Source organism: Gopherus flavomarginatus, chromosome 10, assembly GCF_025201925.1.
Source record: "Gopherus flavomarginatus isolate rGopFla2 chromosome 10, rGopFla2.mat.asm, whole genome shotgun sequence".
In the NCBI taxonomy this organism is placed as follows: domain Eukaryota; kingdom Metazoa; phylum Chordata; order Testudines; family Testudinidae; genus Gopherus; species Gopherus flavomarginatus.
Window position 1 is genome coordinate 71,932,261 of NC_066626.1, and position 17,572 is coordinate 71,949,832.

A 17,572-nucleotide genomic window follows, 5' to 3' on the forward strand; every position below is an offset into this window, starting at 1 on the left:
CATCACATCCCTCAGCAAGTTGTTCTAATGGCCAATTACCCCCACTGTTAAAAACTCTATCTTATTTCTATTCTGAATTTGTCTCGCAGCAGCTTCCAAACATTGATCTTGCCTTTGCCTCCCTAGTCTCAACTTTTCGAGGTCATATGGTGCGCCCCATGGAAATTAAACAGATTCCCGATCTGTGGGAAGAGTTGATAGAGGTTGGTACCACAAACTTCCCTCTCTCCAAGATGGGAGAGATATGGAGGTGGCTGATTATACCTTCCTACGCCAGCTTTGGGAAACAGGCCCTAAGCAGGTGTGAAAAATTAATTCTCTCATATTTGATTGTGAAAATAAGAGAGAACAGCACCGCCTTAAGGTGAAATTGTTGAAGAGATGTTATGAGACCACTACCATAAAAGAGTTCCATCTTTATTTTCTCACAATTATTCCACAACTAAATGCACTTTGTTCATAAGTCGTAAGATGATCCTCCTTCCCCCCCCCATTGCCAGCCCTGCAAACACAACTTGTCTCAGGGGGGAAGTTAAATTGTATTCTTCCTTACTGTTACACCACCAGCACCAGGAGAGATTCTTCATTTAGGATTTAGCTACTACACAACACTACAGAGAGTTCAGGCCAGATAGCAAAAAGTAATGTAACTCGCTGAAATTGCAAGGCGAGTTTAAGAGAGCAGAACGTCTTAATCCAAGATGCAGTTTGCTCAAGACATCAGGGTTAACATCCTGTAGCAGTACAACAGGTTCTGGACCCTGCATAAAAATGTGGCATTCCTCAGAGTTATCCTGATGTCAGCAGTTGGACCCCTGTAAGTGGGACTGGATCCTCTTTCAGAGGCAGAGGGAACTAGGGAGTGGGACACAGAGAACCCTAAGATAAGCCAAGCTTGGAGAAACAGCAAAGAGTCTTGTGGCACCTTATAGACTAACAGACGTATTGGAGCATGAGCTTTCATGGGTGAATATGCACTTCGTCGGGAGAGAAAGTAGAGTGATGTTGATGTTGGATTTGTGTTGTTACCAACAAAGTCAAACTCCAGGAAGGGGTAAGTTTGGATTTTATGCAGACTGTGTATTTTCTGTTCAGATTCAGAGCAGGGTGGGAATACCACCTATGCATACACACACACAGTTAGAAAAAGTGCTGTGGAATACTTACTAACCACAAGTGACCAGTCAGATATCTCTTCCAGAACACAGCACCTTTCCCCACACACTGTCCCCAACATCATATTGAGGTACTGGTTCATTACTAAGATAGAAGAAAGAGTAACACCAACACCAAGTCGTCCCTTGGAGATAGCCCCATCCAAGTACTGAACTGGTCCATTCCCCCTTTGATCGGAAGCTCTGAGAGGATTACAGCAGAAAGATGGTAGGCAGGGCAGCAGGGCAAAGAGAATCAAGATCATTCCTCTACAGCTGTAAACCCTCTGCAATGCCAACAGGGTTTTTGTCAGCAAAACTAGTAAATATATGTCTCAAATACCTAGGGAGCAGATATATGGAGGAAGAAGGTACCATTTTGACAGTCAGTTCCCTGATTATATTACAGGGTTGGCAGGCCAAATTCCCTATTTGCAGAAGCCAACAGAAAATTGAGTGAAACCACACAGTATTTAGGCAAATGAACTTAAACAAAAATGCCAACCTCTTCCCACCTACACACACTGATTAGGTTTGTCTAATCTAACCAGAGATTGTTCTTAAATTCAGTCCAGCGGAAATGATGCAAGGCCCAGAAAAAACAGAGAGTGGCTCTAACATCAAAGCAGTGAGAGACTCTTAACCATCATGCGGCACAGATACGATAGAGGACTTCATGACTGGAAATTTTGCACCATAAATCAACCTAATTGGTTCTATATTCTGGGCAAGGGAGGGAATTCATTCAAAATGAAATAAACAAATGGCTGCTTTAACAGTAAGAAATGGTTTCATGGGTTAAGGCTATAAATATAAACCATGATTCTTTCCCAGCAGAAGTCTCCCAGGCCTGCAAGGATCAAAAGCCGTCAGAGATAAGTTTCAATGTGACAAAACAAAAAACACCCCACCAAACTCATCATCATAAATGCACCCTCACTGTCCATCCCAGCAGCCAGGCCAAGGAAATGAAATAGCTCTGAACCCCTTAAGATGGTTGTGATGCTCTGTAGCTCAATTAGCACTCTGGAACCCCCTTATTCACCAATGTTAGATGATTATGATAGATTTTGTAAAAACATATGCCTTGTGAGAGATCATGTTAAAAGTCTTGATCTGTTCAACCTTAATATCCTTTTGGAATGTATGTACTATAATTGTATATGAAGTTATGAGGTATTGCTATAAGTGTTACTGAAATATGTTGGGAGATGCCCACAGCTGGCCTTTCAGTAGCAACAAAGGAGCAGTTATAGTTGGCCAGACAGGCGTTAATGGCCCATCAAGAAGAATGCACTATCCCAGAGGCTTCTCAGAGAAAGCGTGTACACAATCCACATAACAGCAAGGATCTTTCTAGCAGCTGAAAGAATGTATAAAAGAGACAATGACATCATCGCTTGGCCTGTCCCTTCCTCCTCTCTCCCAATCTCAACACCTGGAAGATAGACTTTGAACTAGGGAGATTGGCCCCAGGCTGGAAGGGACCTTCCAGCTGAACTGTGAGCTGCCTGTAATGTCTGTTAGGGTGACAGACTCCTTGATTCAAACCTTGCTTAGTCTGTTAAAGTTAGAATTTAGACTGTGTTTCTATTTTTATTTCTTAGGTAACCCACTTTGATCTCTATGACTGCTACCTATAATTGCTTAAAAGCTATCTTTCTGTAGTTAACGAATCTGTTTTATGTTTTACCTAAAACAGTGTGTTTTTGGTTGAAGTGCTTGGGGAATCTCAGCTCAGATTACAAAGGCTGGTGCATGTCCACTTTCCTTTGAAGAAGTGGCAGACTTATTAATAAGTTTGTACTGCCCCAGGGGATCTCTACCTGCGTAAGATGGTATATTTCTGGGGTGCAAGGCTGGGAGTTGGCATGATTTTCTGGTGCCTCTGTAGTATCTATGCACCTTGCAATCTTTTTGGCTGTATTTATCCTTACCACCTCCGGGAGATAGGGAAGTATTCATCTTCATTTTACAGAAGGAAAACCAAGGCACAGATAGTTTGAAGGACTTGTCCAAGGACACAAAGAAAGTCTGTGGCAGAGCAGAAAATTAAACCTGGATCTCTCTAAGTCCCAGACTAGCACCCTAACAGTGGACAGTCCTTCCTCTATTCACATCAGTGCCCTGGGAACACTCAACAGATAAATCCCTTACTGTTATACAACTGATGAAGTTTACGTACAGAAGGGAGACCATGGACTGTCTTTGATGCCCTGGTCCTTTTGATTATCTACCCAAGTTTTACTGTATAACTTGATAGCTAGGATTTTTACAATGTTCTGACTCTTACTTACATGATCTGTCGCTATAAACTTGCATTGATTTTTTTTTAAATCACAATCCCACTTACATTTTTCAAGAGCTCAAAAAATCAATAGCGGGATTTTCATTTTACAGGTTAATAGCATTACTGTATTTTCAGGGACGTCTGTTCGAATGGATGTTAATAACTGCTGTACTGAGAGTTGGTGCTGTAATTAGTTTGATAGATATGATAGTGAATTGTCTACTGTGCATTATGCTCCCTTGGATTTCTTTGTTGTTGGTTTTAAAAACTCTGCAATATCAAGCACTTTATCTGTAAATAAACACCCTTTGAAACATTTTGTTCATGGAGTGTTTGGATTTTGTAAGGGAGGCCTATCCTAATCTTACTGAAATCAGTGGCAAAACCTCAGTTGGCTTCACTGAGAGCAGGATAAGGCCCCTGCTACTATAGTGTAAATTGTAGCTGAACCATTTACACTATAGTAGCAGAGAGTCTAAGAATGTCTGCTGTACAGTGGCACCTTTCCCAGGCGTTTAGAATTCAGATGAAAAAAATTAGATGAAAGCTGACATACTGAATTATTTAACAGAGGGGGAACCATTTTAATATATATTCCATAAAAAGAAAAGTTTTAAAAGGACATTAAGATTATGTAGCTAAGCATTCAAAAGTCAAGAAATGGCAAAATTAAGATGTTATCCTCCCTTTCATCTACCGATCAGTTTCTTCTACCAGCACTCCCTATAGTAGTATCTGAGCATCCTTGTGCATTTCCATTATGATTCAAACTTTAAGTATTTTTGTCATTTCCAGACTTAGGAGCATTTCATTTTGCATTTATATGAGTCAACATGACTTTTGTAAAGGAAATCATGCTTCACTAATCTACTGGAGTTCTTTGAGGGACTAGATGACAGGGGATGGATCACTAGATAAATTGCCCTGTTCTATTCATTCCTTCTGAGGTATCTGGCATTGGCCACTCATGGAAGACTGAATCCTGGACTAGATGAACCATTGGTCTTATCCACTATGGCCATTCTTATGTTCTCATAATGTTCTTTAAACAAGTTTTATGGATGGAAGTTCTCTTTTTCTTCTTCCTTTTTTCCCTTTTGAAATACATACAAAGTCCCATCCCCTTTCCAGAGCCTTGTGAGATCTGCCCTGTTTCGACCCCCACAGGATTCACACAGTACAAGGCAGGTGATGGTCCAGTAAATAATTAAATAAGATGACAGTCCAGAGAAGACTTACCTCATTCAAGGCTTCATCCAATTCTCAGTGAAGCCAATGGAAGCCTTTCCATTGACTTCAATGGAAGGTGGCTCAATCTCTCAGTGAATACCTTCTAAAGTGTGCATCATGCCACACACCTTTTCAGTCAGTGAGCTCATATGTACCCTTATCAAGCGTACATGGGATGATGCCCTCTTACAAGGCTCTTGTGAATGCCTGCCTCATTCTCTACAATTATTTTACTCCAGTAATTTATTTAACTCTGTGGCTAATGTACCAGGCACAATACATCTTTGTTTCTCTCTCATGTGATTGAAGTTAAATAAGGTTACATTTGATAAAATATATTACTCATGTGTAAAACCCAATTTTCAAAGACTGAATTTCACCAGGAAACTCAAAAGGGACTTTCCCTGAATGAGCGATATTTCCCTGCCAAATTTTAGCTTCAAGTCCCTGCCATTTCAAGCGATGGAAATATTATTTATATAACGGAGGAAGTGAACCTTTGCCCATTCTTATCTCACTTAATGAGTTTATCTATCCCCAATCCATACACTCATCTTCAGACACAGACCAAGCCTGGAAAACATCAGCCTCAGAGCTTAAAGTTTCTGAAAACTACGAATGACTGAGAACAGGGAATACAAATAAACTGCAGATAAAACACTCCCCATCCTACACTGCAGAAAGTATGTCTCTGTAACTGATCCCACTGATCCTATCTGGATCAACAGTGAGATCTGAACTCAAGACCTTCACAACTAAAAAGAATGAATCTTTACTATTTGAGTTAAAGGACTAGTTCTTTTAGCTGGAAGTAGCAGTGAACTCCAACTGCTTATGCAGGCCAGCTACTAGAGGGAGACAAAAAATTACACTCTCCCACAATGAGTTAAGTATACAGTTTGGAAAGGTCTCCCACTACTCTTTATTTTGCCCTTATTAGTGAACTGAATGCTGGTGACACCTGCCACGTGGAAGTTCTGTACTTAGCCACCACATAGAACCAACATAGGAATGCTCCTTGAAGGACTTTTAAAGCAAATTCTCAAGTGCACACACGTCATCCCCCAAGAAGTAGTGAAGAATCCTTTTTACCCGCTCTTCATCCAGAACTCAACAAAATACCTAACAAACAAAAATCTGTTTGCTCCTTCACCTGTGCACCAAACGACACCAATGTAGAACAAAACTGCTTACCCTAGTGCTGCTCATACTGATCAAATCACAGAGCATCATAAACAAAAATTAATGGGATGAGTTTGTATTTTCAAAGGTCTGCCCACACTGCACTACTGATGAGCTTCAACCTGTCCTGTAAGGACTTTTCAGGCTACACAGTAAATCCAGTCTCCAGCTTCTTCAACCCTTGGCCCCTCTCCTGGAACTGCCAGAGAGGTACCAATTAGAGCTAACTACCATGGCAGCTGTTTGTAAGGAGTCTCCAGAGCGTGTGCCCCTGGGAACCGGAAGGAGGATTTATTAATTCATTTATAGTTCTAAAATCAGTTTGGGGGGTTGGGTTTTTGTTTTTGAAGTAAAAAGTGAAATCTATTGTCCCAGTTCTTCACTCGCAGTAAGAATCAGAAGCAACTCCAATGAAGTCAGCAGGAGAGCACTCGACTCTTCTGTGTTTAGGAGTCTGAGCCCTTCGCTCACATTGGCTTAATTGCTCAGCATTGGGAGTGCACGTTCACAGCCTGTTTCAAAACATTATGGGCTTCGCTGATTAAAAAGAAAAATATGGGCTGAGATTTTTCAGAGCCAAATGGGGGATTTTGCCACACAGCTCCAGCTACAAGTGAAGAGAACTGTGTGGCTAAATCACCTACTTGAAAAAATCTCAATCATGTAATTTATAGAGCTGGTTTGGGGGGAATAAAGGGAACTGCACACCAGGAAAGTGTTTCTAAAGAGGGGGAAAGGGAATTTCAATAAAATCTCAATGAAGTTCCAAAAGTGGAAACATTTCTACCAGCTCTAGATTTGTTCTCGCCAGACCTTCTGTTTATGACTAAACTGAGATGATGTTTAATCACCAGCTGCATCTTTTTGGATATGGACATCCAGGGGATATGAAGAGTACTCCATATCTGCCCTGCTCACCAGAGTGGGAAGAAGAATATGGCTCCTAGGGCAGAGAAACAGCAGCAACAGATATTTTGCAATCATCAGGTCCTCTGCAACAGGTTACATCCTATGCCTGAGTCAGCTCTGGAGAGATCTGCTTGGAAGTAGGTTTAACGTGAGCTTAGGCTTTGCAACTTGGAGGAGATGGTTGTAATAATATTTTTTTCATTGTTTAATCCTAAAAACAGCTGGTCCAATTCTCATCTCACTTCCACCATTTCTGACATGAGAGCAGCTCCACTGACTTCATCAGAGCTGACATAGTATGGGAAGGGAATAAGCCTAAAGTCCCTGCCCAGGCCACCAAACCACCATGACTTTCACTGCCCTAGCAACTGGGACCAGCTGCTGAATCTGCACTGCTTAATATGCCACAGGAGATGAGAGCTCAAGAGGTCATTTCTATATGATGTAACGGGAATGGTGACATTATTTTACCAATGTCACTTGCGTTAAGAAAACAATGAACAGTATCTCCAGCGCATGAGATACAGGCACATTTAAAATCCATTCATGAATGGATTTTAATTTCAATCCGAGACTTTAAATGCTCTTTAGCAGCATTTCCATTGACTTATCGGAGACTCCGGCTTATATTTTATGAGACTTAATAGAAATCATGCTTGGAGGGAAATACAGGGGGAAAATAATTAAGTGTAGAAGAAAATGTGCAGAGCTTATGTTTTCCTTTGAGAAATACTGTCCAAGAAATTCCCACTTCCATTAGTTTGGTGATTATTTCTCCTCACCCCCACCCTTTTTTTTTTTTTTTTTTTTTTTTTTTTTTTAAGGGATTGTTTCACATGTGCCTCACCAAATTATTTGCCACAAGAGAGATGCAGGGCAAAGTGTTCAAAAGTGCCTAAGGATCTAGGAGCCCATCGGGACTTAACTTAAGTGCTCAAAGACTTAGGAGTGTAACATACTACCAGCAGTCTAGATCTAATGGGCTAGATTTTCATTTTAGGAACTGAAATGAACCAGACAGATTTTTCAGAAGTGTTCGGCACACAGCACTGCAGCTGGCTGTTTCGTAGGTTCCTAAATATGGATTCAGAAGGCTAAATTTAGGCTCCTATTCTTGAAAGTCTTGACTCTGAGGCTTTTCAGACCTTCTCTATTATGAATTGCACAGTTGCCTCTATATTATGGCGTGGAGGTGAGATGAATAGCTCTGGTTGGAACCATTCCGTTCCAAAGCAAAGCTGTGCGGGCCCATGCTAATAAACTGTGAGTGAAACACTCCCTGCTGTGAGGAGGAAGGCTTCTGGGACAGCATATTTCTGTATTATCAGCACTGGAACATGAAACAGACAACATAACAAAAAGAAATAACACAAGAAAAGATGCAAGTGTGTTTAAATGAAGGTTTTCACCCTTTCAGTGCAACGCTGAGATGGTAGAATCAAGGTGCAGACAGATTTAGTCCACAAGGAACTCAACACAGGACTGTAAATATTAGAGATAGTAGATTCCAACTGTGACATCTATACTTCAAAGGAGCACCCTGGAACCTGCATATTCACCAGTGTCATATAATTATGGAGATATTTTGTACAAAGTATGCCTTCTGAGGTATCATGTTAAAAGTCTAACTCTGTTGAACATTAATATTCTGTTGAATTGTATGTGCTATCATTATATGTGAGGTTATAAAGCACTGCTGTATATGTTACTGAAATATGCTGTGAGGTTGGGAACACCCACAACCAGCCTTTCAGGTAAAAAAATTGAATAGCCAGACATGTGCTGATGGTCCATTAATGGGAATCTACTCTCCCAACAGCCAACCTAGAAGACTTTTTAGGGAGAGCACACAGACAACGGAGACTGCTTGACCAATGGGGGCAGACCCTCACGTCACAGCAAAAGATGTTTCCAGCAAGCTGGAAGAAACTACAAAAGAAGGGAAGTGATATCATCACTCGGTCTCTCTCTCTCCCCCACAACTCAACACCTGGAAACACATCTGGAGGACAAAAGAGTGAACTGGGGGAGGGTGGTCCCAGGCTGAAAGAGAGAGTCTCAGCCTGTGTACTGAAGATCTGTGACCTGTTTGTACCATCTATCAGGGTGAGACACTGCTTGATTCAAATCCTGTTTAGTTTGTAGAACTCAGACTGCGAATTTATATTTATTTCTTAAGTAACCAACTTTAATCTCTAGGCTTCCTACTTATAATCATTTCAAATCTATCTTTCTGTAGTTAATAAGTCTGTTTTGTATTTTACCTAAAGCAGTATGGTTGGGGTGCCTGGGAAATCTCAGCTCAGTTTACAAAGGCTAGTATGTGTCCTCTCCACATCGAGGGATGGGTGGACTGGGTAATGAACTTACACTGGTCAGTTCTGTGGCGCAAGACTGGGAGCTGGGGGGAATTAGCTGGACCCTCTCTTTTGTTGGTTCATGAATGGCGGAGAGATCCTTCACGTACTTCAGCTGGGTGTGCCCCTGCTTGTGGATGTCTGTGTAAGTGCAGCACCTGTCAGAGGCTTGTAACGTGGTAACAGCATCAGAGTGTGAGAAGGATACCTCAGCCTGGTTGGACAGAAGGCCCAGTGATCCCACAATCCAGGTTGCACCCCAGGAACACCGTCACATCAATACAAAGATTTATATAGGGATTAAGGTAGAAGTATATTACAGTAATTCAGGATCACAGCAAAGCTGAAGACATGTTAGCTAATAGTTACAGAAATGAACCAAAACATTTGAATGCAACGATGCACGCCCTGCCTGGATGGTTAAGAGGTGGCCTTCAGATTCACACATCATAAAAGTGCACCTGACTGTTATTTACGATTCCCCTCATCCAAACTTTCAGATTAGCTGACTATCCTCTTAAGACCTTTACAATGCAATTTGTTTTAGAAGGTTAAAACCAACCATTGTGCCTAAACTAACTCAAAAAACAAAAACCTAACCTTAGTCCTGTTGTGCACTACAAACTTGTATTCGTATAATGACATTGCTCAAGATTGTGGAAAATCCACATCCCTGAGCGACGTAGTTACCGACCTAACCCTCGCTGCAGACAGCGCTATGTCAACAGGAGGGCTTCTCCCGCCAACACAGCTACCACCTCTCAGGGAGGTGGAGTACCTATGCCGATGCATAGATAGCAGCTTCACTAAGTGCTCCAGTGGTGCAGCTGCCCTGCTGTAAGTGTAGACAAACCCTTAGTGACGTGAAGCAATGCATCTTCTTGCCCACTTATGCACCAAGCTTCAAAGCAAATCTAAGTTTCTATCCCCAGACTAGGCACAGGTTGATTAACTGGGAGCATGAGCTGCACTGCCAGTGGTGGTCAATATGTGCACCTGCTCACACGGGACTGCACTAGTAGCATGCGGCTGCACTTGCCACAGAAGGCTCTGTTCTGATACCCTTACTCAGGCTGAGTAGCGCTTTATTCCACCATGGTCCCAATTACTTCAGTGGGGTTACTTGTGAAATAAGGTGCAAATAATCATGATTAAAGATATCATAATCTGTTCCCCAGGGATTATCATTAGTAGCTAAGGAGATACAATAGGCCAAATATATCCCTGGCAAAATGCCATGGAACTATAGAATTACACCATGATGGAGTTTGGCTCAACAGAATGTTAAATAACACCTCTGTTTTCCTGTGGTCTCTTAATACTAGGTCTGTTAGTACTTTGGCCATCTATGAAACTGTAGTTAAAGCATCACTGCCATAATTCTGCCTCTACCAAAGAGCTTACACAGAGTATATCCAGAATTTGTCCTATTTTTTTTTTTTAATTTGGTCTCTTCTGGGACCAAATTGTATATATTTTAAATGAAAACACATTCACATCTTCTAAGTTTCCCAAGGTTAAAACAAATAATGAGATGTCCTTTGCCTTTATCACATGTTCTGCTAGAGAGTAATTTATCTCCTAATAGGCGTAAAGTGACTCCATTAGCAAATTTAAGAAGTGCCTGGAGAAGATCTTTTAATCATGGCAATAATGTTTATGATAGCTGTCTGTTGTTAATTAGTTTGCATACCCATCCTCTGCTGCTGATGCCTGGAGAGGACTTTGCGAGAGAGGATCTTTTACATCTTTGTAGGCTGGATTCTGCATGTACACACATCTATCTTTGGTAGGAATTTTCTGGATGTAAACAAGTCACACCACGTCTTCTATGCCCCAAATAAAAAAAACTCTGTTTAAAAGGATTTGTTTTAATAGTAAACATGCTTTTTACTCCACATTAGGCCAGGTGGGACAAAGTTCTAGTAGGACCAAAGGGACTAACTCATGGGAGTAGAGCAATTGCATGGTTGGGCCTCAGGTTATTTTGACAATGTTACCCACATGGCCTCCTTAAAGAGAGACAGGCCTTGTAACTTAGATTTTGCTGGAAAAGAAGGTTCTAGAGTGAAATCTCAGCTCCATTGAGATCAACAGCAAAAACTGATTTGAACAGAGCCAGGATTTAAGTGCTAGTACCAGGATTTCAACTCTGCAGCCAAGAACCCCCCAAGGGGGCTGAGATTTCAACCTTACAGCCAAATATTGCCTCCAAAGCCCCTGTGGTGTTCAAATTTAGGTACATTAGAGCGAACATCCCAGCTGATTGCAATTGCCAGGATGGTGCATACGAAGAGACAGGAGCTACACCATATTGGGCTACATAGATTAAAATAATTATCCTCAGTTGAACCCAGAAACAATTTGGCAGCCATGGCAATCTGCATAACAGTAGTGATATATGCACTGGATGCAGAATGCCACTAAGTAAGCAAGCTACCACATTCTCCACTAGAGGAAGTATCTGAGTGGTCTTCAAGTGTGCACCAAGTGATCTACTAAAACAGAGTGCCCCTCAGTAGTTCAACGTGCAGATAACACACAGCATGAAACATCATGGCAAGGCCTGCTCACAGTCTCCTAGACAACCTGAGATGTGTCAATAAAGCACAACCAACCTTAGGAGTCAACTTAACATGTGCTCCAAATACTCTCTCCTGGTCACTTTAGAGCATTCTGATTTGACAAGACCATAGAAGGAGCAAAAAGGCAATGATCTGAGGCAAGATCCGATATTTGCCCTGCTCAAGATCAAAATTCAAGTAATCCAACCCACCTCAATTTATTTTAAGCAAAATAATTAACATTAAAATACCAACAATTCTACAGCACTTTAGGTTTTCAAAGCCCTTTACCAACACAAACTAACCAGCTGTCACCACACAGTTACTGTTGTCTCTATTCTGGCAGACTGGGGAAACTGAGGCAGATAGGTGTCAGTGACTTGCTCAAGGCTGCAAAGTGAAAAATTAGAGGCAATGGGATTAGGATTCAGTTACATGCTCAATCCACTAGATCCCCTGCAGTGGAAGTGAGACAACACACGAGATGAGCTGAATATGAGGCGATTGCTTTGTAAAATAATGAGTGTCCAGAATATTCAACATATTAAGTTTTTCAACTGCGGTAAAAAAACAAACAAAAAACAAACAAGACATCTCCAGCTCCTCACCTGTGTTTTGAACTTACGAACATTTCAAGCCAATTTTCTTTTAGGAGGATCATGACAAAAAAAATAATCTGCATCTTGACATTCAGCTTGTATATGAGAGACTGAGATATAAACAACCCTTTTTATTTACGAACAGGCATTTGGATCAGACTCCGGAATGGGAAACACAAACTCACATGGTGCGTGGAACATCACTAGTACAGACGAATGCTCCTTTATAAACTTGTCAAAGTCTTCATCCGTCAGATGATAAACAGCATTCTCCTCATCTGCCCAGGGAGTCTCCAGGGCCTGTGGCTGAGGCGGCTGGGGACTATAAAACAAACACACACAGTTGAGAGGAAGCTCTTCTGTGTTAAACAGCAATCATTTCAGCCAACCAGATTGGTTTCCTGCAATCTGATTGTGCAAACACTAATGCATGACACGCTAACCCCACCAAATGTAGTTCTGTAATTGGTTCCACTCTGAGCTGATAAGCAGTGAAACTAGATAAAACGGGGGAGAAAAGAAAACTCCATCATGAGCAGAAGCTTGTAAAGACGTAAAGACGGTAGAAATAGAAGGGGTAGAGCAGGGAGATAAACAGAAATGCTTTATTATTTCATTGTAATATAAAACACATTTTTTTTTAAACCACTCTGTTAGCCAGCTCAGCAGAATGCTCCCTGTTTTCCCAGAATTAGCTGCCATTAGCCCCACTTCAGCAAATGTCAAACAGCCATTCTAACAAATAGCCTCAGAACACACGATGCTGGATTTAGCACTCCTATGCAGAGGTAAAGTGACGGGGGTGGTCTCAGGACTTTGTGCCAAGACTCTGTCTCTAGTGAGCTATGGCCCCCATCTGAGTAGCTCCCAAATACTTATGGATTTATCTTCAACACCTCTGTGAGATAATACTGGCCTCTCTTACAACTGGGCATTTATGCTCTGATTCAGCAAGGGACTCTGACACATACCTAACCTCAAATACGGGACGAGTCCCACTGACTTCACTGGGATGCTCATGTGCTTAGAGTTAGGCACATGCCTACGTACTCTGCGAACTGGAGTCAAAGAGATTATGTGACTGCTCAGGGACACACAGGAAGTCTGCAGCAGAGCTGGGAACTGAACCCACATTTCCTGAGTTCCAGTCCAACGCCTCACCCTGAAGATTATCCTTCTTCCCCTCCATAAACGTACACTAAAGAGACAGAAGATGGCAGATGGCAGTTTATCATACTGGTGACTACCATCAGCAGGAAGATCCCAATGGGAAAAGGTAAGAAGCTGCTATATGCAGATGACACATCAATATGGGCACACTCAAAAGAAGACCTAGAGGAAATAGTAAACCAGCAGTGTGACCACCTGAGCAATCATGAGATGAAAACGAGCATCATTAAGATGGAGGGCACGTGGGTCAATAAATATGCCACTGGAAAACTGGATAAAGAGATTAAAGGAGTACAACTTAATCAGACTCATCATATCAAGTGCTTTGGTGGCTGGATTATGGAAGACAGAGTTTGAACGTGAGCTACACTCCAGCCTGGGGAATGCTAGAAGAGCATGAAATAACATTTTAGGTGTTATGTCTGACAAGTGGATGCCACGGAGACTGACAGCCCAACTGTATAGAACAGTGGTGCACTCCACAATGCTGTATGGTGCAGAAGCATGGGCAGTAAAGAGACGGCAGATGACGGGGTAACAGAAAGAAGGAAAAGCAACAGAAGTTGGAAGATGCAAAGAGTGGTACTAATTTGACATTTATTAGGATGCTGTTGACAATACGGTAGACTCAAACACAGGAACACTTGGATCCAGACTTTGTTGATGTTAGAATCAGCTGAATTAAAAACATGGAACCAAATATCCTCAAAAACTTTAGCAAAGTTCAGAGCTGGCTCTGGCCCTTCTCTGATGGAGGCAGATTTGTTATTTTTGATTAAAATGTATTAGTGATTCAGCTGCCTGGCACATGCAATGGCAAGTGGAGGCTATAACTCATTTATCTTATCTGGCTGTCATTTCTCTAGACAAAATATGGTTTAGTAACAGCAGAATAGAGATACAGAGAGACAGACGTAGTGCATTTTGCCTACATATGTGGAGAGGTATTGTCCAAGAATACCAAATATTACATAGTAAATTGGGATGCACCAGGCCCTTTATTTAGATCCCAGTAGTATTTAAGAACCTCAAATCAAGAATCAGGGCCCAACTGTGCGACGCACTGTGCAGACAAACGAAGATGACAGTGCCTGCCCAGAGAGTTCACAATCTAATTTGTAGAGAAAGCCCAACAGGAGGGCAAAACAGACAAACGGAAGGGCGGCGGGGGAGGCGTTTAGCAGAAAAGCCACTTGCCTAATCAATGCCAGATGCAAGTGATTTGTAGGGTCCTGGCAGAAGAAGGGTTTAAAGAGGGATTTTTTTTTTTTTTTTTAAAGAGGGTCACATGGTGGTTTTAAGAATTTTGGCGGGGAGTTTTTGTTCCCCATTAGCGGGCAGAATTTTACCAGGTCTGCGAGAGGATCTGGCAGTTTAATTAATGAAGGCATCCACTTAGATTGTAAGCTCTCTGGGGCAAAGACTGTCTTTGTGTTTTGTGTTTGCACAGCGCCTAGCACAATGGGGTCCAAGTGCACAATTGGGGCTCTTAGATGCTTCAGTAATAAAAATCATTCACAATAGCAACCTAAGGAAATAATGGAAGCAGTGTTGGAGGCCCCATATAATCTATTTTAGGAACTAATTAGCAAATTAAGGAGAAGGAGTGACTCACATGGGTGGCTCACTTAAAATCCTGTGTGCGTGTTAGTAAGGCTAGATAACAGCAGAGAAGACACTTCAGCTTGGCTGAAATCCCATCTAGGCACCTGGGGCATGTTAAGGGGCAAGGCAAACCTAGTGGCTAATGACAGTGGAAGACAGAAGTTTGGAAGGGTTATCAAGGGCTATTTAAACGGGGAACTAGGGACGAGGGAAGTACTGTAATTGACAGTGCAGGTCTGAGCAGGGCCCAACAGGAGGTCAAAAGAAGCCAGTGAGAGGAGCTAAGAACCTTCTAAGACCTACTAAGACAGTCTGAAAAAAGTGCAGCTTAGGAACTGAGTGTTTAAAAAAAAAAAAAAAGGAAGAGATGGACTCAGTAATCAGTTGCAAGGAGTTGGGTCTGGTGGTTGTTACTAGGGAGGGAAGCATGAGTGGGCGACATCACTGAAGATCATTTATATAATGCCATTAATAAAACAGATGCACTGTATCATCAGGATAGGAAAGGCTGCGGGAGAGGTACTACAGCACTGTATGTACAGAATAGCATCCAATTTATTAACCACGCAGTGTGCAGGGGGAGGCTGTATGACTGCTGCTCCTCCACATCTTCATAAAATGTTTTAAGGCTCAATGAGATAGCAGTCAGATCTATCTGGGTGTCTATTAGAAAGATAAGAGAGGTCAAATATCTGCAGACTGATGAGGCAGAAGCCTCCAGCGTAAGGAACAGAAATCTTGAGCAAGCAGTAGGAAAGATGCTCCAATCCTCCAAACTATAAAAATCTTATCCTGAGGGAAAAACAACTACCCTGGCTGACTCAATCCTTCTCTTCCTCTCTCTCTCTCTCTACCCCCCCTTCACGACCACAAAATCAAATTACTGTTTCCCCCCCGCAGCATTTAGGACAGGCTGACTGATTTGCCAAATACTGAAAACAAGTTTATTGAGAAAAGGGGTGGGGGGAAGGCAACCCCTTGGAGGATATATTTATGTGTCACAATTTTACTGACATTTTCTATGGCTCACAAGTCTTCGCTGGATTCTCGGTATAGGTGATGGCCTGCCCAACCACCAGCCACAACGGACACTCTGGTAAGGACACATCCTCGCTGTTCTGCACTGTCAGAATATAGAATGGTCTGTACCAAAGTAGCTCCCTAATGCGAGAGATTCTGTTGCAGGGGCTTTCTTTAACCTCAAACCATCTTATTTCAGAAGTTATACACACACACCCCCCTCATTCGTGCTCGAGACAACCAAAGCAGGGCGATTTAGACTCAGATCTGAGCATTCCCGACGTCTGCAGCTAGGATATTAGAACCCAGAGTTGGTGTGGGCACATGGTACAGAGTACGCATGTTCACTGACTGCTTCACCCCACTTGTGTTTCATAAAAGGAAGCCACTTTCCTCTCTATCCAAGTGCAGAAATAGCCTGAGAAACAGATATTGCAAAGAGCAGGATGAACCTGAGGCTGAGTTATTTGCTGAGAGTTTTCAATTACATATGTGCTGTATATTTAAAATACATATGTCTCAAAGCTGTTTAACTACCTTTTTAGGCCCTGGCCATAGCTTTTGGCTACTTGTATTGCAGATCGCTCTGTGTAAGATCATATTGGGCATGTGATAGGCTCACACTATATACAATTTTAAGTGCCACATCTATTACTGGCAAAATCCTAGTGTTTTTAATCTCTACATGTGATTTCTTAAAAATTATACTGATTACAAAAGAGAGGCAAGAAAGCTTCTGCACAGATTGTCTTCTGAGAAACTATTAAGCATGTACGGAAAATTAAGTGAGGACAAACAGCTGTCTTTAGCTCTGGACTGCTGCAATAACAGCCAAAGCCCTCAGCGGCTTGTTAACAGAGATTATCATTCGAAAGAGCTTGCAGCTGTTCTGCTTTGCTTCCAGTAGCGGTGTTCACGAGCTGTCATGGCACAGATATAAAAGTACTGCACATTACAGGGATTATCTGGATGTAATGTGGGCAGACTGAAAAAGCACCAAAACGTCTAAGGTTTCACATGTGGTAGCCGGGTGATAACCCACATCCTTCCAGGCCTGAAAGGCATAAAAAGTACAGGTGATGAAGTCATATATCCTTGCTCTAAGGGAGTTGCTGTCTTACTCATTCAATTCTGATGACTTTATGGACTGAAAGAGGCTTAGCGACCAAAGCCAAATTTCTCTTTGATTCACACAGTAGGACTCAAGCCAACCTCAGCATCCTAGGTTCCCTAATGCAGATTTCCCATTCATGTGAATGGGCATGTTGTCAAAGCTTCGTTCTGGGGTACCGACATGGCGAAGTATCAGCAAGTCCAGGCCAAACGGCCTGCTGCTGTGAATGCCCCAAGACCGTCATGCCTCAAGTGTAGCGAACAGATGAAGGGAAGGGAAAGAAGAGGGAGGTGCAGATTTTCTGTTGAGGAATTGACCAACATATGGAGAGTTTGGTGCTGGAGAACATACTGGATGAGGGAAGACAAGGGGAAAGTC

The 17,572-nt window shown here is 42.1% G+C and overlaps 1 protein-coding gene across 3 annotated transcripts in view; it reads right to left on the bottom strand.

The window, feature by feature from the left end:
- Window positions 1–17,572, bottom strand: part of PDIA5 (protein disulfide isomerase family A member 5) — a 129,553-nt gene that overhangs the window by 44,609 nt on the left and 67,372 nt on the right. For all 3 annotated transcript variants that reach the window (XM_050917084.1, XM_050917086.1, XM_050917085.1), the window contains one exon: window positions 12,471–12,607. In XM_050917084.1, the coding sequence (XP_050773041.1) occupies window positions 12,471–12,607 (137 nt within the window). The remainder of the gene's footprint in view (window positions 1–12,470; window positions 12,608–17,572) is intronic.